The following is an 18,888-nucleotide window of genomic DNA, read 5'->3' on the forward strand; positions in this document are numbered from 1 at the left end:
GTCACACTCATGAAAGTTCTATTTCTACAATGATAAACTCAAAGCTTTTATTCAATGTTGTATGTTCCACAGCTATGTCCACAGTTATGTTAACTGCTGTTAATCGGCTGGTAAACAACATTTTCATCAGAAATAGAAATGTTGAGAAACATGATGCAAATGGAAACCAGCAGTTAGAAACCATTATATTTGAATTCAATTACAATTTTATAACATAGAAGCAATTATCTAAATCTGGACCATTATCTTCAAATGGTATCAGTTAAAATCAAACATTTATTTTGTAAAATGCTTTCAAATGATTTCCAAAATAATTGAGATAAAATTGGTGAGATGAACCATTTCTAAAACGCCTTTAAAGTTATGATTTTTGGGCGTACTCAACATTTTTTGAACATTTGTGAACAGTATTTTCGATTACATATTTCGATAACGCTAGTTTAGAGTTCAAAGAGTAATTTAGGTGTAATGGAAGCCATCCTCCATTTTTTGGTGTTGATATTAATTAGTACCCTTTTACAATGCAGAAATTGAAAGGAAGACAGACGAAGTTTGTTGGCGAGGGGTTGAAGAGGTAGAGTGTGTATTACACAGATTTAGGTTAGTTCAAAAGAGAATGAGAAAAATGTCTGCCTTTCAATTTCTGCATTGTAAAATGGGACTTATTACAGTATCTATTAATTATAATCAGTATATCTTCCATATGTGGAATGTAGATTTTATATAAATATACATTATCATGAGCCAAATGAGTTATTATGTGACGATATATAAATAATATTTCCATATATTTACTTAAATTTTTTATTTATTAATTTTAATTTGTTTTCCAGCATTAACATTTGTGCCTGGCAATGATTTACTACACCACCCTGTTGAACACTCAAAGAAAAAAAAACTGGGCATCACTGTTAAACAGCTGTGCTTTGTTTTGATTTTATTTCTATCGCATAACATATTTGCAAAACCGTTGTTATTTAAGCAATTTTGTTAATTATGAATTAAACTTAAAGTTAACTTAGTATAATTCTTTACAAAAATGAATCACTTACTAAAAACTTCAATAAAAAGTTTAAATTTGGGATGTGCAAAAAGAGTAGTACAATTAAACCATGTGGATGCAGTGGTGAAGCGTAATTTTAGTTGTGTCACACAACAATACAGAGGTCACAGGCGAGATGAGAACTACCGACAGCTAAACAAATTATCCCTACGTTTTAATTCAACTGAGGTAGCTGCTGCTGCCACTGTAGCTCCTGTTGATCCTGGCTTCTTTGCAAGTTTTTATCAGTCCTTGTCGACTAGCACGCCAGTGGCTTATGTGCAACAGGGTCTAATTGAAATACACGATTACACCGGTTTACCATGGTGGGCATCTATAGTTTTTACAACATTTCTATTTCGTACAGTAGTAACTTTGCCTCTGACAATATATCAGCATAAAATAACTGCTAGAATTGAAAAAATATCTCTAGAAATGCCGGCCATTGTAGAGGAATTGAAAAGAGAGGCTGCCATGGCCATGAGGAAATTTAAGTGGACGGAAAAACAAACTAAATTAGTTTACCAGAGATCTGTGAGTTATTTATTAATGATAAAGGATTCTTAATGCTTATAAAATTTTAATTAATTTGCAGATTAGAAAACAGTGGAATAAACTGGTGGTAAGAGATAATTGCCATCCTGCCAAAACTTTTATTGTTTTATGGGGCCAAATACCCCTGTGGATTTTTCAATCTATGGCTTTACGTAATTTGGTTAATTTGATGCCGGATCCCACATCACTGCAAGCTCAAATTGTAGCCACCGAATTGACTGTTGGTGGTTTTGGTTGGATACCCAATTTGACACAAGTGGATAATTCTTATATACTACCAGTTACATTAGGTCTTATTAATCTGGGTATTATTGAGGTAAAACTATTGTGATGGTAGCATACAATTTAAATCATTTATTAAATTTTCTTTATTTAATTATTACAGATGCAATCAATGATGCGCACTCTACCTCCTACACGTTTTCACAACATTATAACAAATGTTTTTCGTGGCCTAAGTCTTGTTATGGTTCCTGTAGCATGTACTGTACCCTCGGCCCTTACCGTCTATTGGGTGGCTTCAAGTTCGTATGGTTTAGTGCAAAATCTTGTGTTAGCCTCTCCTCAAGTTAAAAGAGCTTTTGGTATACCAAAAATACAAAGTGAACTGGAAAATCCCTACGAACATTTGTGGTCGAAAATGAAACAACGAACCGGCTATGAGAAACTGCCAATTGAAGAAGTTAAAGTCATCGAGAAAAAAGCTGGTGATAAAACAAAATCTTCGACAGAAATTAAAAGGAAATAAAGGAAATCGTTGTGTTTTTTTTATAGCTTTAATATGGAACCAACCATGATAATTCTAAAAGATTATATAACGACTAATATTTTTTTAAATTATTAAAAACATTTTTTTAATGTTGCCATGTGAATATAAATTCAAATTTAACTAGCACAGACAAAAACCAAATTTTTTAACACTGATCATACCATCGTTAATCAGTTAATAGTAATCATAAATGAATTATGGAATGGAATGCTTATGAAATTAGGATTATTTTTATACCCTTCACCTTCTTGAGAAGGGTATATATAAGTTTGTCATTCCGTTTGTAATTTCCACAATATAATTTTCAGAGCCTATAAAGTATATATATTCCGGATCCTTATGGATAGCGGAGTCGGTCTGTCGGTTGAAATCAACTTTCTGAAGCCCTCAATTAACTTACATACAGGATTCATACATCAATATCTCCGGAATTTTGAGATATAAGGAAAAGACCAGGACAACCTCGATTTTTTACCTATATCTGGATTACTAAGTCATTAATAGTATGTTGGACCTACAATGGGTCAAAATCGGAAAAAAATATTTTTTTACACCAAAAGATTTGATTTGGATAGAGGTCATAAAAACCTTGAAAAATTATATTTTTATTTTTTGATCCAGATCACCAAATACTGATGCCTGGACAAAATTTTTGAGAATTTTTTTATTATTGTTGGGAAAATGGACATCTTATTTTTCTTCCATATAAACGGGGTCACCCTCACACATACTAAAATTATCCATATGTACGCTCTGAACTAAATACATGTCCTTGTTGTTTTCGAGTTTTTTTTATAAGAAGTCTGACATAATGCCGAATAAATATGGGTCATAATGGATAGAATCCGTTGTCGTCATTAAACGATATTAAAAACCCAATGAGCACTTTAGCTCTATGTAGTATCAATCTGTTTTTTCTATTTGTGAACAGAGTAACATTTTTAATATTTTATTATAAAAGAAATGTTTAAATATTATCTATCAAATAATCTCTCGCTTCCTGTTCTTCTACAGATAGGTAGTTCAAATAGAAAGAACTAGAACTAAAATGTGCGGTCATTGATTTGAACTACATATTAAGCACACGTCTATAATTCATCACAAAAAAGGTTCAAGTAGGTATTTATTACCCACAATTTAAATGAGTTTATGTTCGTTTTGTTTTCCGCTTTTGTATGTTGTTTGAACCATAGAAATATACAAATAATCGGACGAATGTTGTTTTTTTCGGTTTTTGACAATTGAGTTAGGTCTTTGACATGAGAGTTTCCAATCAATGTGTATTTATCTATGCCGTGTGAATTCAACACCCTTGTGAGATGTGTAAACAAAACTAAAGACACCAGACATAGAGTAACATAGAGCAGAAACTAGAAAAAAAACTCAAACAAAAAAATTACTCAAAATAATCACACATACGAGTGTTGTTTTTGTTTTCACATAGGTTTTTCTACTAATACATTCTCACCAACTAGGTTTCTGACAACTGAGTTAGGTCTTTGACAGGAGAGTTTCCGCTCTATGTCTATTCTCTATGACACAAGATATTAATAAAAAATTTTGAGATACAATTTGTATAAAACCTGTTTTATTAGATGCAAATTATTTGCAAATTTTACCTTTTTAAAATGTGGTTTATTTCCTTTAAATAAAATTTAAATTGCAAATCAAAGCGCCAAGTAGTTTTAAAATTGTAACAACTCTTTATCTTTTCAAATTTACACAACAATTTAAATAGTCGCTCTTTAACACACACACTTATTTTATACACTTTAAAAACACACTGGTAATACGGTTAATGTTAAATCTTACAGTGCCTACGTTATAATGACTGACTCACAACTCGATGACACAGCATAATCTTCTAGAAGCCTCATGAATAATCTAACGGAAAAAACTCGATGTTATATTTCACAGTTAATATTGTCATACTTATAAACAAATGTTTATAAACATGATGAATGTTGCAAGCAGCCGTTACAGATTCAAATTGATAATGCAATTTCGTAACAATATCGTTTTCAATAACAAAATATATTATAATCGCCCCCATAAGGTAATATATATAGTTTTCACTATCATAGAGTTTGTATAGTTCTCTGGTTTATTGGGTATGTGAGATAAAATTGTTTTATACAATTTTCTGTTAACACTCTGTAATATCTATGACTATAATTAATAAAATCTATTACATTTTTAATGACTAACAAAGATTTATTTAAAGCAATATTACAATCATATAAAAATAATGCATATTTAAATATTTATACCAACTATTTTAAAAACAATTTATCAATTTGTTTTTTTTTAATAATCAACTCAAATGATTTCAGAATGAACTCGTACTAACAAATATCAATATGTACACTGCGCTCTTATGTTTTCTTTAATTAAGTTATATGAGAGAGGTAAATATTTATTAATAAAGATTAAATTAACTAATGCAAGATTGTCCATTAACATATTTCTATAATAATTATTTGCTTTCATTCGCAAAGTGCTCCGCTATCAATTAAGACCTTAAGTTAAAATTTAAAACAAATAATGAAAACTTCATTGTTATTTTATATAATTCTCATATTTTTTATAATTTTAGTTAAATCGGTTAGTAGTGAATTTAAGCAATAAAAAAATATGAACATTTAATTGTTAATATGAACATTTAACTTGTAAATAATGTGAACAATTAAACTCATTTGAGTTGAATGGTAAAAAATTAAGTTTGAAGTCATATGAGTGTCAAATTGCTATCAAATTTATCTGATTCCATTTCATTCGAAAGATCTATGGATCAATCAATGCATAATGGAAGTGTCTGTGCTATCATTTTTATGTACAAATTTAGGGCAGAGTTAGCAGCTGTCTAGTTATCACAAATATTCTCATTATGATTAATTCTAAATTTTTTTTGCTTTCAGCAAGTAATTTCTGGCCATAGTATCATTCATCTACAGCATGGAGATCATTCAATAAATTTGTATGCACCTCAAAAAGGTAAAAATAAGTAATAAAGTTAGTCGGTCAAGGCCGACCGAGTATATGAGCAATTTATGGACCAATGGCAAACAAATTGAGTAGCATGATTTATATGCATATAGAATTAATTTGAATTAATTATCTCAATATTAATACTTGTAAAATATTTGTGCATGTTAAAGGGATTTCGGAAAGTGAGCCTTATATGGGAACTGTGACTAATTATGGACCGATCCTTATAAAATTAGATGACATAATTTGTGTATATATGGAACTAATTTGTGTTAAATTTTATTTATTTAGTTTTAAGACATTTATGCTTGTTAAAGTGATTTCCGGAAGTAGGACTTATATATGAGCAATGACTAATTAAACAGTGCAACAATGCAAAAAACACACGGTCATGACAGTATAAGTTCGATGCTACTACTACTCAGTTTGACGATTTTGGTGAAATTTTTTTTATGGGCCTCTAAAGATTCTGAATATTAGTGGGCCTTCAAAAAAAGGTGTCATTAGTTTTTGGCCAACAGCTAATTCAGACTTGGTGATTCCGATTAAGGTACAAAGAGATCTTTATGTGCTATTTAGAGTGGCTAGACACGTTAACATTGCATTGATATTTTCACTTTGCTAAATATGGAATCCCTGGAAAAAAGATATTTGTTGGACAAAAATGTTTGGTGGACTCTTAGCTATATTATTGACATACATATATAAATACTGATGACACCTTTTTTCGAGGGCCCACTAATTTTCAGTATATTTGGAGGCCCATAAAAAAAATTTGTCACCAAAATCGCCAAACTGAGTATAGGGTTTTACTACCATTTGGTAGTAGAGAACCTATACTGTCGTTAACGTGTGTTTTTCCAAAAGTCTTCATTTGTTGCATAGTGATAATTAATAGCGCCTCTATTTATAAACATATTGTTACGTTTTAACCTTTTTAAAACGTTGGTTTATTTTCTTTAAATAAACAGGATACTTTTGATTGCAAATAAAAGCAGTTTAGTTTTAAATAGTCACTCAGTGTTTTTATACAAGTTTATAAATTCGCAGAAATACACACATTACACAAACTTTACAAGCATACACTCGTATGCAGTTGATATCTTTACTTAACGATGCTTCAAATTAGACTCATTCACTACTGCAACCGCATTCACTATTTATACAGACTGTCATCAGCATCTGAGTAGCCTAGATTGTTCTTAACGGTCAATAATCTTATATTTGAATTCTAGAATATATGCAAGCAGCTTAAACATTTACAACCCAATTATGAAAAAAAAATTCCACAGGAGTTTTTACACTTTTCCCATTTTTTCTATTCAAATTCAATGTTAAAACAAGTAAGAAAGTATGGTCGGTCAAGCCCGACCATATAATACCCTACACTAAGTAAAAGAGCAAAAAACATTTTTCTTTTAAAATTTCAATAATTTATATTTTTGAGAGATTTTCGGAAGTGGGGTTATATGGGGGCTATGGCCAATTATGGACCGATCACCATGAAATTAGGTCGTGTGATTTATGTCTATATTAAAGTTAACTATGTTGAATTTTGTGTGTTTACCAACATTTTTAAGCGATTTATGCACGTTAAAGTGATTTTCGGAAGCGGGTCTATATGGGAGCTATGACTAATTATGGACCGATCGTAACAAAATTTGGTGACATAAATTTTGTGTATATAAAACTTATTTGGAGCGGAATTTGTGGAGATACATATATAAATTATACATTTATGACCGATGAAGTCCAATTTCGGGAGTACATTTGTATGGGGGCTAAGTGAAATAATGGACCGATTTCAGCCAGTTTCAATAGGCTTGGTCCTTGAGCCGAAAAAATAATATGTACCAAATTTGATCGAAATATCTTCAAAATTGCGGCCTGTACTCTGCGCACAAGGTTTACATGGACATCCAGCCAGCCAGCCGACCAGACGGACGGATGGACATCGCTTAATCGACTCATAAAGTGATTTATAAACATGTCCATCAGTAGAAGGTTCTACTTATCAACAATGTTGATAGCATATGGTTATTAGCATTGTTGATAAGTATGGCAACACTAACAGTCCAATTATGAAAAAATATTCCTCGGGAGGAAGTTTTTTTCCCTTTTCTTATTTTTTATACCCTACACCACCATAGTGGGGAGGGTATTATGCGTTTGTGCAGATGTTTGTAACGCCCAAAAATATTAGTCTAACACCCACCTTAAAGTATACCGATCGACTTAGAATCACTTTCTCAGTCGATTAAAGAGGGAAATAAATCTGTAACTTCTAAACCCTTACGCCGATTTGAATGAAATTTCACATGCGCAAAGAGGAAGTGTAGTCGAGTGTAATGTGTAATTTTTAAATCGGAACACAAACGAAGAAATAGGATCATTTTAAAAATTCAACATACCCGAGGTGTCCTACTTTGGGAACCCCTGGTCCCACTCCTGGTGGGCTCATGAGGTCCAAATTCAAAACTTAAATTCGGCTACACTTCCTCTTTGCGCATGTGAAATTTCATTCAAATCGGCGTAAGGGTTTAGAAGTTACAGATTTATTTCCCTCTTTTTTTATTCTCATACCACTGTGCGATGTACGTCAGTCCGTCCGTCTGGTTGGCTGGCTGTCTGTCCATGTAAACCTTGTGCACACAGTACAGGTCGCAATTTTGAAGATATTTCGATCAAATTCGGTGCATATTAGTTTTTCGGCCCAAGGGCCAAGCCTGTTGAAACTAGCTGAAATCGGTCCATTATTTCAGCTAGCCCCCATACAAATGTCCTTCCGAAATTGGACTTTATCGGTCATAAATGTTTAATTTATGTAGGTATATACACAAATATCGTTCCAAATAAGTTTTATATATACAAAATTTATGTCACCAAATTTTGTTACGATAGGTCCATAATTAGTCATAACTTCCATATAGACCCGCTTCCGAAAATCACATTAACTTGCATAAATCGCTTAAAAATTTTGGTATACACACAAAATTCAACACAGTTAACTTTCATATAGACATAAATCACACGTCCTAATTTCATGGTGGTAGGTCCATAACTGGTCATAGCTCCCATATAAGGACCACTTCCGAAAATCACTCAAAAATATAAATTATTGAAATTTTAAAAGAAAAAAATGTTTTTGCTCTTTAACTTAGTGTAGGGTATTATATGGTCGGGCTTGACCGACCATATTTTCTTACATGTTTTGGACTCAGTCTTTCCATATTTTTGTTAACTTAAAAACTCTATTCTTGTAGAATTTTCAACATTTACCTGCAGGAAAGGACCATATGTATCATATCATACCTACCCTAATGACTGTACAAAATTTATAGAGTGTTATAACGGAGGCAAGTTTAAAAAGAATTGTGCTCCCGGTACAGCATTCGATAAAGATCGAGCGATTTGCGATCATAAACATAAAGTAAAGTGTGACTACTGGAATACCACCAACTACCGTAAGTAGAGATTTTTTTAAAAAATATATGTATCTAGTTATTGGATTTACTTATTACTTGTAAAAAAACAAAATAAAAAATTTATAGATATCCCCCAGCCGAAGGAAATTTTCGATATTGCATGTCCTCATGGCACTGTAGGAAAATATCCTTACTCTTTTCATAATACTTATTACCTGGAATGCATACAACCTAAGACTATTATAAAAATATGTCCCTTTGGTATGCAATTCAATAAAACACAGGGACTATGTATAAGAACAGTAGATGTAGCGCAAACCGAACAACCGAATAACGATGACCTGTACAAATATTTACACAAATGCCCCTCCACAAATCAAGGACAATTTTACTATCCATTTAATGCCAGAAAATATATAAAATGTTCTTGGGGTGAGTTAAAAGTATTAGACTGTGGTCCTTCGGAACTATTTAGTATCAGCCAAGGAATCTGTCTGCCTGAAAAACTGGTACCACCTAATGATCATGTCGTTATACCAACTCCAACTGATTCCAATGGTCCTGCAAAGCCTGATGATACAATATACCCTAATCCAACAACAACTGAATCCAATGTTCCTGCTAAGCCTGATAGTACAATATACCCTAAACCAACACCAACTGAATCCAATGGTCCTGCTAACTCTAACGATATAATCTACTGTCCAATGGACTTATTTGGCCTCTTTCCTCATCCGTTTAGTAATGAGAAGTACTTGCAATGTGCTGACGGCCGCTTATATGCTGAATCCTGTCGTACTGGTTTTGTTTATGATATTTTTAGTAAATTTTGTGAACCAAATTTAACAAATTCATTTACAACATTACCACGTATTCAAAATAATTACACTGCCGAATCCACAATTGAAACAAGATCTAGTAAGTTTTTTTTTTTCTAATTTCAAAATGATTTTCAGACATTTATAAACATACTATTCCATATTCATTTCGATTCTAAGATGACAGTTTAACTTTGCTAAAATGTCCAGCAGATTTAGTTGGTACCTTTATACATCCCATTTATTGTACCAAATACATAAAGTGCTCCCCAGCTGGCACCAATATAGAGACCTGTTCAACTGGTGAAATTTTTAGTTTTCGTAAAGGTAAATGCGGTTTGCAGAGTGAGATGGATGAAAATGATCATATTGTGTGCCTGCCAAAAAATGACAATAAGGATACTGAAGGTAATTAATGTATATCTATCTATATTAATAAAATATAATTACAAGAGAGCTATATTCGGCTGTGCCAAACCTTATATACCCTTCACCAAATTATACTTCAGAATAAAAATTTTAAATATTTCTAGGTAAACAAAATTTATATTTTTTTTCCAAAGTAGTTTTTTAATTTTTTTTAAAAAAAATTTTTGAATTGTTTTTTAAAATTTTTTTTTTTTTAAATTTAATTTTTTTTTTGTTTTTTCATTATACCCTTCACCTTCGTAAGAAGGGTATATATAAGTTTGTCATTCCGTTTGTAATTTCTACATTTTTCATTTCCGACCCTATAAAGTATATATATTCTGGATCCTTATAGATAGCGGAGTCGATTAAGCCATGTCCGTCTGTCTGTCTGTTGAAATCAATTTTCTGAAGACCCCTGATATCTTCGGGATCCAAATCTTCAATAATTCTGTCAGACATGCTTTCGAGAAGTTTCCTATTTAAAATCAGCAAAATCGGTCCACAAATGGCTGAGATATGAGGAAAAAACCAGGACAACCTCGATTTTTGACCTATATCTGGAATACTAAGTCATTAGTAGAGACAATATGGATATTTTACCTTAAAATATTGGTGAAGGGTTAGTGTTTATAAAAAACCGACTTTTTAAAAAACCGGTTTGTCGGTTAACCGAAAATTGGCCTTTTTTAAAAAACCGGTTTTTCGGTTAACCGACATCGAAAAAACCGGTTAAACCGGTTAACCGTCATATATGTGTAAAAACATAAAATTTCCTATAAAGTATACACAGCTTTAAAATTTTTAGTTTTTAGTTGTCAGGAATTGTTAATATAAATAACTATGAATATACAAAAGTGCTAAGTCCATTTTGTTTTGTAAAAATTTCAAAATTATTATCTCAGTCTAATGGAATTGAGTATAAATATTTTACTAACTATATGATACTTGTTTTAATTATTGGTTTATTCATTAAATTTCAACCAAAAAATGTAAATCAATTTTTTAATTAAAAATTTGATAATTTTGAAATTTATTATCACCTCGACTTTCTGATATGAAACAGAAAATGTTACAAGTCCCAAAAAAGGACCTATAATATGCAAACGCACTTCTTCTTACTGTTTATTTGTCATTATAAATCATACCAAATATGTAAGTAATAAAACTCCATTATCAGATCTCATAAATATTTCAAATCATGGATTTTAGAACGTTTTTTGTCTCTCCTGTAATATTTCTGAAAAGGACTTTGTACACTAAGCTAACGAAGATTTAGATTACCTTCTAGAATTATGTGGAATTTAATTTTTAATAGTTTCATTATGTGCAATTTCTTCTGAAAAAGTTTTTAAGTAAACCTATCGTCCTCTACTATTTAGAATCATTGAAATTCTTAAAAATATCAATCTAAGGGCCATTATTACAACTTGCCGTTATAGTTAAAGTGACCTTTAAGGGTACCTTTTTCTATTGCTTAAAGTTACCTTTAACTATAACGGCAAGTTGTAATAATGGCTCTAAATAGGTTTGTATTGTAAGTCATTAGTTTAGGTTTCAAATCAGACCAATAATGTGTGTACAATGAATATAAAAAATGCACAAAACCATGAGATTTCTTAAGTTTAGACCTAAATTTTAAAAACCGATTATAACCGAGTGATAAAAACCGGATAAACCGGTTAACCGAAAATCAACATTTCAAATTAACCGGCTCGCAAAAAACCGAGATTTCGAAGAAAAACCGGTTTTTCGGTTAACCGGTTTATAAACACTATGAAGGGTATATAAGATTCGGCCCAGCCGAATATAGCTCTCTTACTTGTTTTTTTTTAATATTTAGCGAAAAAAAACTTTTGGTTAAAAAAAATTCGGGTTAAAAATATTTTTTTTTTCCGATTTTGACTCATTGTAGGTCCAACTTACTATGTATGGTCTTTATACGTCGTTGCAAAGGTCTTTGAAATATCTATCATTAGATATCCATATAGTCTATATTAATGACTTAGTAATCCAGATATAGGTCAAAAATCGAGGTTGTCCTGGTTTTTTCCTTAATCTCAGCCTTTTGTGCTCCGATTTTCTCGATATTAAATTCCGTTTAACCGAGACGGAAGAATTCCGGAGATATTAATGCATGAATCGTGTATTTAAGTTATTTAGGGATTTCGGAAAGTTGATTTCAACAGACAGACGGACATGGCTTAATCGACTCCGCTATCTATAAGGATCCAGAATATATATACTTTATAGGGTCGGACAAATATATTGTGGAAATTACAAACGGAATGACAAGCTCATATATACCCTTCTCACGAAGGTGAAGGCTATAAAAAAGATATAATTGTATTATTTTTTTACGCAAGCAGTGATTCTTTTTTTGTATTAAAATCTCAATTTTCATAAAAAGTGTACTTAGCACGTTTGCATAGTAAGATAATGATTGTAAAAAGAAATCAAGTAAGAGTGAATCGTATATATCCTTCAAATCTATATATATAAAAATGAAATGGTCCAGTATGTAATGGCATCACGTGAGAACGGCTGGAGCGATTTGGCTGATTTTTTTTTATTCGATTCTAAATTTTCAGGAGATGGTTTGTAAAGAAAAAAATTAAAAAATTCCGGGTAAAACTCGGATTTTTTTTTTGAGTCCAGTCAACTGTAATAAAAAAGCTCCCTAAAGTATGCAGTACAAATTTAGATATTTTATTTGCAAATAAATAAGAACAGGCCGGTGAAGAACTAACGTTAGTAAATGCTACCGGGCAAAGCCGGTGCGGTAAACTAGTTTTAAATAAATAAAGAGTTGTTACAATTTTCAAACTACTAAACGGCTTTTGTATGCAATCAAAAGTATCCGGTTTATTTAAAGGAAATAAACCAACGTTTTGAAAAAGTTAAAACGTAACAATATACTGCAATTGTTAGGTAGCGCCAGAATAGGAATTGAGTTATTAGATATCGGCGAAAATCCTATCAAAATGGGAAAATTTTGTTTATTTTCTAAAAGAAACTTAAATTTTTATTTTTTATTCCCCCTAGATTTGCTGTTGAATTTGATTGAATTGCAATTCATTTTTGTTTTCATTCTAAAATTTAGAATTTAAATCATTTGAATGAATTCAAAATCAATTCAATTCAAAAGAATTGGAAATGAATTACAATTCACTTTAACAAATTCACTTATCTATCTAATAAACTCCAATTATACAGTTTTAAATCGATATAAACGTGCACCCTACTTAAGGCAATGGTCGAATGTAGAGATTCAAATGTATACAAATTAATGTTTTCAAAATTATTTTTTTTATTATTCTTTAAAAACATAACAAACTTTTTAAATCCAAAAAAAAATTTAATGCGTATTGTGACGTATATTTGGGAAACATAAAATAAATACTTAATCAACTACTGCACAGTGGTTTTTGGAAATAAATCTGGTATTTCTAAACGGCTAGTCCGTGGGCGTAGCCAAGGAGTATTCGAGTTTAAGATATTAAACTGGGCGATACAAATGATCCAGGGGTGGCGCTATGGGGGCTCAAAGAAGGGTACCTTCGACATGTAAAATTTTTAAACACATGCAATTTTTTTGTTTCCCATCCGATTTCAAAGTTTTTTTTTATATTTTTGGAAAGCGCTCGACTAGGTCTTGAAAAAACATGCTTGCGTGTGCTATTTATCTCTTATAACTTCCGAGTTATAGGCATTTCAAAATTGAAATTTTTAAATTTTGCCAAACCTTGTTACCCTTTTTAAAAACATATGTCGGACTTTTGGACCGAATGGACTCGATTTTATTTATTTATAAATTACGAATAACATACAAAAGATTTCAGAGCAATATCAATTATGGATTCAAAAATAAACAATTTTCAATTTAAATATTCAAAAAATAGTTGATTTTTGCTGGTTTTTGGGCGAAAAGGTGACTTAACTCTTTTTTAATTAAAAGAAAAACTTTCTTTAAGAACATATAACAATTTTATATTTTTCTATAAGGTATCTTTACGAAGAACACTTTGGTATAAAAAAGATGTCTTATTTTTCGAGTATGTCGCCGCTACGGCCTTCGGAATGTGACCTATTTTTTATCAAAATTTAAACTTTGGGCCACATGTTTTAAAATCCCAAAGCTGGGATAAAAAAAGGGAAAGCATCTTTGGAAACCTTGATATGTTTCCTATTTATCCCCAAAGCATTTTCCCAATCCCGAAGGAAATGTGTATAATATGGGCAAAAATGTAAAAAATACAATTTGTGGGATTTTCGCTCCAATTTTTTAGGAATTTCGGGATTACCTTTGATCTTTTGACAAGTTTTTTTTTTAGATTTTGTTATTTAGAATGACAATTTTAAAATAAGTTGAAAATTTCATTGAGGTTTGTTAATAAATAAAGATTTTATTACATATTTATTGAGTTTCTAAAACTAAAATATGTATCAACATTTTAATAGGATTGCAAATATTAGGACCAATTTGATCTACATTTATTCCGAACTAATTTTTTGTTTAGATAAGTTAATTTTTGGTTTTACAAAAAAAAAATTTCAAGTCAATATCTCAATTAGATTCAAAAATACGCCACTTTAAAACTCCGTTCATTAAAAATATTGCATTTTTACACACTAAAAAATTTGTATTAATTTTCTTAATATGTATTTTATTAGTGAAATTATAATTTCACTAATAATATTTATAAATACGCATTAACACATATTGTCCATTTTAATAATATTTTTCTTCTTTGATTTTCAGAATCATTCTCTGTTTCCTTGGGTGTATATTGTAAAAAAACGGGAACCATGAAATATCCACATCCTGAAAGCTGGTATAAATATGTTCATTGCGATAATGGTAAACTGCATATCAAATTCTGTCCAAGAAATGAGGTATTCAATCTGGAAATTCGTGAATGTATGACGAGAAAGAGGCAATGAAAATGTAAAATTATGATACTTAATAGAGACACATAATTATAATGATAATGAGATAAATAAAGTATAATACATCATACATAAATAGTTCCTTATAATTTACGATCAATTGTACATTTTGCTTTATGTTATTCTCAAACAAAACTTAATTTTCTTTTCCTTTTTTTTTAATATAAAAGTACCTAAATAAGATGTTTAAATATTTTTGTAATTATTTGTAGAGTTTATTTATTTATATTTGTGTTAATTTAATCTTAGTTGACATTCTGAGTAATTGTTTATTTAAAACATAATAACAACATTTAGAGTCAAGAATTATTTACATAAATACGTGTAGAAGTCACAGAAAATGAAATTTTAAACACTAAAATTTAAATGCATCTTTCTTATCAACAAATTAGTTTGTAAGGTTGGTTTATGTCGTATTTACTTGCGCCACCGAAAATAAATAAATAAACGAATGAATGAATAAAAAAATAAATAAATAAATACATTTATGTATTTATAAAAGTGATAAGAAATAGAAATGCTCTCCCCCAAGCATATACACTTGTAAGTTGTTTAACGGCTGATGGCGATCACTGATCATCATAGAATGAATTGAAAGACTAATCTTGTCACTGCCTTACATTTCACTAACGAATGTTAGTGAAAATCATGCAAATGAGTACAAAATTACAATGCATTTACCCATGAGGCATGATCAGTTTAAAAAACGGTATATTTTTAAGGTTTTTTTTTTTACATAGAGTAAGTAGATTGCAAATTTGAAATGTTTACGATACACTTTTGAACTTCCGAAAATCTAAATTTGATTATAAAAAAATAAAAACTTCGTCCTCTCTTAAATTAATTATAGATTATAATTTGACTTTTTAATCTAAAAAATCTATACACCTTCCTACATATCGCGCACAATCGGTTATGGTCCAGCTCAATAATGGTTATCGCAGAACACGAAATATTTGGGGGATATTTTTAGAAAATGCCAAAGTTTATTTTCAGGGGGTCACTATTTTTCTTCTAAAACGACCTACTTTAACAAAATTTGGAACTTATTTAGATCTAAATATCCCTAAATCAATGGCATTTTTTATTTGTAATTTTATTGAAAACTAGTTGATCGCCAAGACTTCGCCCGGTAGCATTTACTAATGTTAGTTCTTCAAGTTTCTCCAACCCACTCACACCAGCATGTTCTTATTTATTTGCAAATATCTAAATTTGTACAGCATACTTTAGGGGGCTTTTTTATTACAGTTGGCTGGACTAAAAAAAAAAAAAGAATTTCCGAGTTTTACCCGGAATTTTTTTTCTTTACAAACCATCTCCTGAAAATTTCGAATCGAATTAAAAAAAATCAGCCAAATCGCTCCAGCCGTTCTCACGTTATGACATTACATACATGGACCATTTCATTTTTATATATATAGATATAGCTGATATGCATTCTAAAAAAAATATTTCGAACATCCATATCTAAAAAACGAAAAAATAAATTGAGCAAAATATCTGTTGAACTAAAAAAGATAACTTAGATGTGGACTATTTATATTTTATATTTCATCTCCTTTCAATAATAAATGGATTTTTTGGTGATTTTTAAAAAAATGTGAGTCCCAAGCTTTATTTACAACTTTGCTATCTTTGAAATTGTTCAACAAAAATTTTCGTAGAATATTTTAATCCTTAAATGTTCTTTTTGGAAGAACTTTTTTTGATTTTCTCGAAAAAATGTAAAATTGGTCCCTAAAGTGAGGAGCTACAGGGTTAAGATCTTCCACAAAAATTATCCCCATAAAAATCTACAATATAACTCTGACAATAAGAATTCTCTCAGACATTACCTTACAACTTTTTTTTTCATTTAGTATAACACTGTGTAAAATTTTTGGAGTCATGGAAATATAACCATATACGGACACTACTACCCGTGTCTCCCAGTTTTGCCCAAAGTCATGCACTTTTTTTTATGGGCCCAAAGATTCGGGCCTTCGGTGTCATTTTTGCAAAAAAGTGATAATTTTCTCAGGCTCATATCAGTTCAAACAGTTCGGAATTTTGATTTACTCTCTGAAGTCCTTGTCATAAAGAACAAAAAGTGTGAACATATAAAATCCAAAAAACTTCATCTTCAAAATCGCAAAAACATTTAAAAAACTTTACATTTTTTCCCTGTTCAGGTCCATAGGTAGCAAACCGTTCAAAATTCAAGGAAACAATCAACTTTTGTAACTTTTTATTGGGACGAGATAACTGTTAGCAAGTTCTTTTTATTTTATTCGTAATTTTATCGCAAATATAGCTGATAATCTAAAAAAATATCGCCCCTCCGCCATATTTAAAAAACGAGCAAAATAAAAAAATAAATAAACCTAAAAATTTTGAAAGGACTTTTTTTTATTTTCTCGGAAAAAGGGTCAAGTTGACCCCAAAAGAGAGGAGCTAGAGGGTTAAGATCTTCCACAAAAATTATCCCCATAGAATTCTACAATATTACTATGACAATAAGAATTCTCTCAGACATTAACTTACAAGATTTTTTTCATTAAGTATCGATCAAAAAACGAAAGCAAAACAATTTTCAATTTTTTGTATAAAAAACAATCAGTTTTTAAAAAATTTTCGAGAGTTTTTCATAAAAAAATGTTTCTGAATCAGGCCCTATGGTGAAATTTAGAAATTAAAAATTAATATTGAGAAAATTAAATTAATATTGAGAACATACAAATTGAAATCAAAGAATCTAAATTAATATTGAAAAATAACGAATTGAAATTCAGAAAAGCAAATAATATGGAAAAAAAAAATTGAAATTGAGAAATCTAAATTAGGGACTGATTCAGAAACAAGAATGGAAAACAATTTTAAAATTTTAGTATAAAAATCACTCAGTTTTGAAATAAGTTTTAAAAGTTTTTCATACAAACATTTGAAAATTGTGTTCCAGACGTGTTTCTGAATGATGATCTAATTTGGGTTTCTCAATTTGAATTTGTTTTTTCTCAACAGTTTTTATCAAATTTTAAATTCAGAAATGCAAAACTAATGTTAAGAAAACATAAATTGAAATTGATGGGATGAAAATCCTCTATTGCAAAATTTATATTGCTATTTAAAATCGAGAAAATCTGCTCACAAACGGATATAAGCAAAAAACTGTGACTACCTCAACTTTTTCATTCGAATATTTTTCACCAACATTTTTATACCCTTCACAAGGTAAGGGTATATACAAGTTTGTCATTCCGTTTGTAATTTTTACATTTTTCAGTTGCGACCCTACAAACTTTCAATAGCCCACAAATAACTTACAAACATGATTGATACATTAATATATCGGCAATTCTTACGGCTGGGTTGCTATTTAAAATTAAGAAAGCTGAGATATAAGGAAAAACCCGGGACAACCTCGATTTTTGACCTATTTTTTATCTATATCCGGATTACTAAGTCATTAATATAGACAATATGGATATCCAATTATAGATATTTCAAAGTCCATTACAACGATTTATATAAGGTAAGTTGGACCTACAATGGGTCAAATTTTTTTTGTCATAAATTGTTTTTCTATAATTTTAAAAATTAAAAAAAATAATTTTAAAAATTAAAAAAAAAAAATTTAAGAAAATTTTGAAAAAATTAAAAGCAATTTTGAAAAAAAAAAATTAAAAACTATGGAAAAAAATTAAATTTTGTTTACCTAAAAATATTTAAAAAAATTATTTTAGAGTATAATTTGATGAAGGGTATATAATATTCGGCACAGCCGAATATAGTTCTCTTGTTTCATCTCAATTTTCTTCGAAAAAAGCTGTTAATATTTTTCTTAAAGTAGTTATACGTTACCGAAGTGTATATAAGATTCGGCACAGCCGAATATAGCCATTTTACTTGTTTAATTTCAATTGTTTTTTTCTCAATATTAATTTGCTATTC

The 18,888-nt window shown here is 30.1% G+C and overlaps 2 protein-coding genes across 2 annotated transcripts; both read left to right on the forward strand.

The window, feature by feature from the left end:
- The first annotated feature begins 1,024 nt into the window (after positions 1-1,024).
- Positions 1,025-2,384, forward strand: LOC135954315 (cytochrome c oxidase assembly protein COX18, mitochondrial). The gene is made up of 3 exons (XM_065504432.1): positions 1,025-1,576; positions 1,638-1,913; positions 1,983-2,384. The coding sequence occupies exons 1-3, from the start codon at positions 1,040-1,042 to the stop codon at positions 2,343-2,345; spliced, it is 1,176 nt and encodes a 391-aa protein (XP_065360504.1). The 5' UTR covers positions 1,025-1,039; the 3' UTR covers positions 2,346-2,384.
- A 2,477-nt stretch (positions 2,385-4,861) lies between these two features.
- LOC135954977 (uncharacterized) lies at positions 4,862-15,382 on the forward strand. The gene is made up of 6 exons (XM_065505241.1): positions 4,862-4,970; positions 5,285-5,360; positions 8,618-8,818; positions 8,906-9,697; positions 9,778-10,005; positions 14,768-15,382. Exons 1-6 carry the CDS (start codon positions 4,911-4,913, stop codon positions 14,947-14,949), a joined length of 1,539 nt encoding a protein of 512 aa, XP_065361313.1. The 5' UTR covers positions 4,862-4,910; the 3' UTR covers positions 14,950-15,382.
- Positions 15,383-18,888: the final 3,506 nt, after the last annotated feature.

Source organism: Calliphora vicina, chromosome 3 (assembly GCF_958450345.1).
Source record: "Calliphora vicina chromosome 3, idCalVici1.1, whole genome shotgun sequence".
Taxonomy (NCBI): Eukaryota; Metazoa; Arthropoda; class Insecta; order Diptera; family Calliphoridae; genus Calliphora; species Calliphora vicina.

Excerpts from the sequence above, each read along its gene's own strand:
- LOC135954977 (XM_065505241.1), top strand. The coding sequence starts at position 4,911 with ATGAAAACTTCATTGTTATTTTATATAATTCTCATATTTTTTATAATT. Across the intron at positions 8,819-8,905 it reads CTGGAATACCACCAACTACC|ATATCCCCCAGCCGAAGGAA; the intron begins GTAAGTAGAGAT and ends AAAAATTTATAG. Across the intron at positions 10,006-14,767 it reads TGACAATAAGGATACTGAAG|AATCATTCTCTGTTTCCTTG; the intron begins GTAATTAATGTA and ends TTTGATTTTCAG.
- LOC135954315 (XM_065504432.1), top strand. The coding sequence starts at position 1,040 with ATGAATCACTTACTAAAAACTTCAATAAAAAGTTTAAATTTGGGATGT. Across the intron at positions 1,577-1,637 it reads AATTAGTTTACCAGAGATCT|ATTAGAAAACAGTGGAATAA; the intron begins GTGAGTTATTTA and ends ATTAATTTGCAG. Across the intron at positions 1,914-1,982 it reads TTAATCTGGGTATTATTGAG|ATGCAATCAATGATGCGCAC; the intron begins GTAAAACTATTG and ends TAATTATTACAG.